Source organism: Etheostoma spectabile, chromosome 20 (genome assembly GCF_008692095.1).
Source record: "Etheostoma spectabile isolate EspeVRDwgs_2016 chromosome 20, UIUC_Espe_1.0, whole genome shotgun sequence".
Lineage (NCBI taxonomy): Eukaryota > Metazoa > Chordata > Actinopteri > Perciformes > Percidae > Etheostoma > Etheostoma spectabile.
In genome coordinates this window covers 5,947,818-5,951,478 of record NC_045752.1, presented here as the reverse complement: position 1 = coordinate 5,951,478, position 3,661 = coordinate 5,947,818, and the positions used below count along the sequence as shown (strand labels likewise).

The 3,661-nt window shown below is 39.2% G+C and overlaps 1 protein-coding gene across 8 annotated transcripts in view; it reads left to right on the top strand.

Annotated features, from left to right (window-relative positions):
• The window catches only part of meis2a (Meis homeobox 2a), a 79,966-nt gene extending 77,542 nt beyond the window's left edge, over window positions 1–2,424 (top strand). For 4 of the 8 annotated variants that reach the window (XM_032500164.1, XM_032500166.1, XM_032500165.1 and 1 more), the window contains exon 13: window positions 602–855. Coding sequence is in view for 4 of the 8 variants with exons in the window: in XM_032500161.1 (XP_032356052.1) it covers window positions 602–915 (314 nt within the window). In the remaining 4 variants the exon portion in view is untranslated. Of the gene's footprint in view, window positions 1–601 lie in introns of all 8 variants that reach the window. The other 4 variants (XM_032500161.1, XM_032500159.1, XM_032500160.1 and 1 more) reach the window with 2 other exon arrangements.
• Window positions 2,425–3,661: the final 1,237 nt, after the last annotated feature.

The window sequence follows — 3,661 nt, the reverse complement described above, 5'->3', positions numbered from 1 at the left end:
TTCAAAACCTATACTCCATACATTTAAGAGGAGAACTTTGTTTTGCTTAAAATACTTCCATTCAGGGGTGGAAATGAGCCTTTAATGCTTTCTGTCTTGGTGATACAGCTAACTGAGTCTACACCTAAATTATTTAATAACTTGTGTAAGGGATTCTAAATCAAATATGTTCACAGAGGCTCGTCCCCATGAGAGAATGCCTGTTCGGTTTGTCACTTAAGTCAGCCGGGGAATTGACTGTTCCACTTGTAATAGTATTAGCACTTCTCCACATCAATACGGCTGGTTGGTTTTCCTCACATCCTCCAGGACTGCAGTGTCTGTGGATGACTGAGGATCACTTTCCAACCTGAGACCTGACCACAACACTATTGGGCATTGTAAACCACTTACCATAGTCTAGAATAGCCCAGTGCAAAAAAAGTCTCTCTTTACTTGTCGAAGCTGAGAAGCGTAGTTACAGACGCGGGTTCATAAAATCCGCTAAGCCCTTTGTTGTCATAGTTGTGTTTAAATTGAATTAAAGGCCTGTTAATGGAGAAGGAGCATGTCAAAGAAATACAATGTTTCCTAAAGTCTGTCTTTCTGTCTTTCCCTTAAGGTCTGCCAGGCATGCCAGGGGAGTACGTACCTCAGAGCGGTCCTATGGGCATGAGCATGGCCCCACCTACTTACACCAACCCTCATCAGATGACTTCTCACCCTTCCCAGCTCCGACACGGACCCCCTCTCCATGCGTACCTGCCCGACCACCCCCACGCCCACCACCCTCATCACCATCCCCACCACGCCATGCTGATGCATGGAGGACCCTCATCGCTCCCAGGAATGACCATGTCTGCACAGAGACCCCCTTTGCTCACTCCCATCGACCCCAGTACTGGAGGACAAGGCCTGGACATCCATGCCCAATAGTATAAGGGAACTTTGCTACCACCACAACAGCAGCTACTACAAGAAACCAGTTTAAAAAAAAAAAAAGAAAAGAAAGCAGCAGCCCTCAATAAATCCTTTTTTGAGACTATTTTTAAGAATAAAAAGCGAACCCTTTTGACCAGAATTTGACACTAAAGAAACAGAATTCCAGATGAGCTGTGATAAATCTTTTTTTGTTTTTGTTTTTTTAGACTTGTCAATTTTGTTACTTTCATCCAAACGGAGGACCAAGCTGACAAGAACACTTTGTAAAGTCTTGGGCTTTTGGTAAAGATCAACAGAGGATGTTTTGACGTACACAGTGTGCAAAGAACGGACAGATGCACACGCTCCAAAACACACACTTTTCGCACACTCACTCACACACCATCATAAACATGTTCAGTACACTTTCATGTGACGCGCTCAAACACTTCTAAAATAACAATCACTCTGGAAGATTTAAAAAAGAAACAACAGACTCCAAGAGTTATAACTACTGTAGTATAAAAAGTATAGATAAATAAGTTAAAACTTGTGCATTTTCTTTCGTTGATCACATGGTTTATGTTTCTTGAGCTAGTTTTAGAATTAAAGGTTAACCTTTTCTCTCTCACACTGTGTGTGCTCCTTCCTGGAGGAGAAACTGTCTCGCAGCACAGCACTATAAAAGAAAAAAAAACAACAACAAGAAGATGGAACATCTCAAACCATAGAGGGCAATCAGGTCCTGTCCCCCATAAGAACAGGGCATGATGGGAAAAGGCTGCTAAATGACACCGGATCTCTCCAGAAGATTCAGTTTGAACATTTGCCATGCCCCTCTTTTTTTTTGGTTCATGAATGAATGTTGCCCTGTAGGTTTTAAAGGAAAAAAAAGTTCTTTGTTTGAATTGCCCAAGCACTGGATTGTGTTGGTTTTATACATTTTTATTTTAATATTATTTTATTTTTTTGTACCCTGGACTCTTATTGGTTAGAGCCTATTGAAGGAAGCTTAATAGTGGAAAAGCAACATCCTACGGCGCTTCTTCATCTGCGGATCAACATTCTTGCCATAAGGACAATACTGACACAAACGTTGATTCTGCGGCACTGGAGAAGCATTTGATGGTTGATGCACCAAAAAACCTAAAACTAAAAAAAAGGAAAAAAAAAAAACTTAAATTATGAACTCAATGCTTTTGGGGGGAAAAAAAGCTGAGAGAATATTGTAACAAACTTCGTACAGAGTTCAGTCTATTAATTGTTTCATGTTAGATATTCTATGTGTTTACCTCAATTGAAAAAGAATGTTTTTGCTAGTTTCAGATCTGCTGTGGCATTGATATTGTATGTCCATGAATTCCTTCCTTTTTCAGCACGTGTTCCTCACTAGATGATAAGATGCCGTCTCCCTTAAGCTTTGTCAAAAATACATTAAATACTTGTATGAGGACTGTGACGTAATGTTTAAAAGGTGTTCAGTCACAAATGCTGTAATAAATATTTCATTTTTGATTTTTGTTAGATTTGTGTGTGATTAACTGTGTTAGTCTTTATCCACATTTCCATTTTTATAGTCATAAGATTTAATTGCTTTATTCTTATTTAGAAAATGTGTTATGGGTGCGCTGTTGCCTGTCAACAAGGTCTTATTTTTTGTGTGTGCAAATGGTGAAAAAAATACAACGGTCCCACTTTTTCCAGCACTCTATTTGCAGTAGCTTGTTTTACCAGACTGCCCATTTGGTTATCGTATGCCCTTTTATAATGACAATAGCAAATTATAGTTGAAATATATCTCGCCATGGCAATTTATTTTGGCCTACAAAGATGTCCTCTAAATGATAAATAACTGTCAAATGCTAATGAAGGGTACAAATTATCCAGGAAAATCACCACCAACATATCACAGTTTTAGACCAAAAGATAAACCGTTAGCAGTCATGTGGTCCTGGACAAAAACAAGTTACATTTATTGGGGATTCATTTTCTCCTTTTTTGTTTGGAAAAACATACCCAAAATGAGCTATTTACAGAAATAAATACAAATTAACAAAACGGATTGGAATTAGATAATTTGAAATGAAATAAATAAGTAAATTTAGCTTAGGTGGATTCAGCCCTGGTGTTCAAACAATAGAGCAAGGAGTGGAAGTGCTCGTACAGTAAGAGCCGTGTGTGTGTGTGTGTGTGTGTGTGTGTGTGTGTGTGTGTGTGTGTGTGTGTGTGTGTGTGTGTGTGTGTGTGTGTGTGTGTGTGTGTGTGTGTGTGTGTGTGTGTGTGAGAGAGAGAGATTCTGCTTGTTTCCGCCGTTTTGCAGTGCCGCCTGTCGGCCTAATGTGGCACTGCCGTGCAGCAGTACCCAGCTGGGCTTTGATGGGCTATCTCCTCTCTTTCCTCTGGCTGACTGGTTCTGCCCGCGGCCATCCAGCTCCCAGCCTCAAACCAGAAACACCGCTTTGGTACAACATGTCCTGCCCTTCAAACTGAAGTTTAAACTTCTGCTATGTTGGATTCGAGGCCTTTAATATTTTGTTCTTCATTTTTTCTTTTCTTTAATTTGTTAAGAACACTGCTGACTTTGTCCTATGTGTGAATAGACACATATAAGAAGTGGCACAAACTATAATAATAATAATAATAATAATAATAATAATAATAATAATTAATATATGTAGCATACATTTTGTATTTAGGCCAATCAAACAAACTGCTGGGATTTTTCGTTTATAAAGTCAGCTGTGTATTGGTATTTTAATCT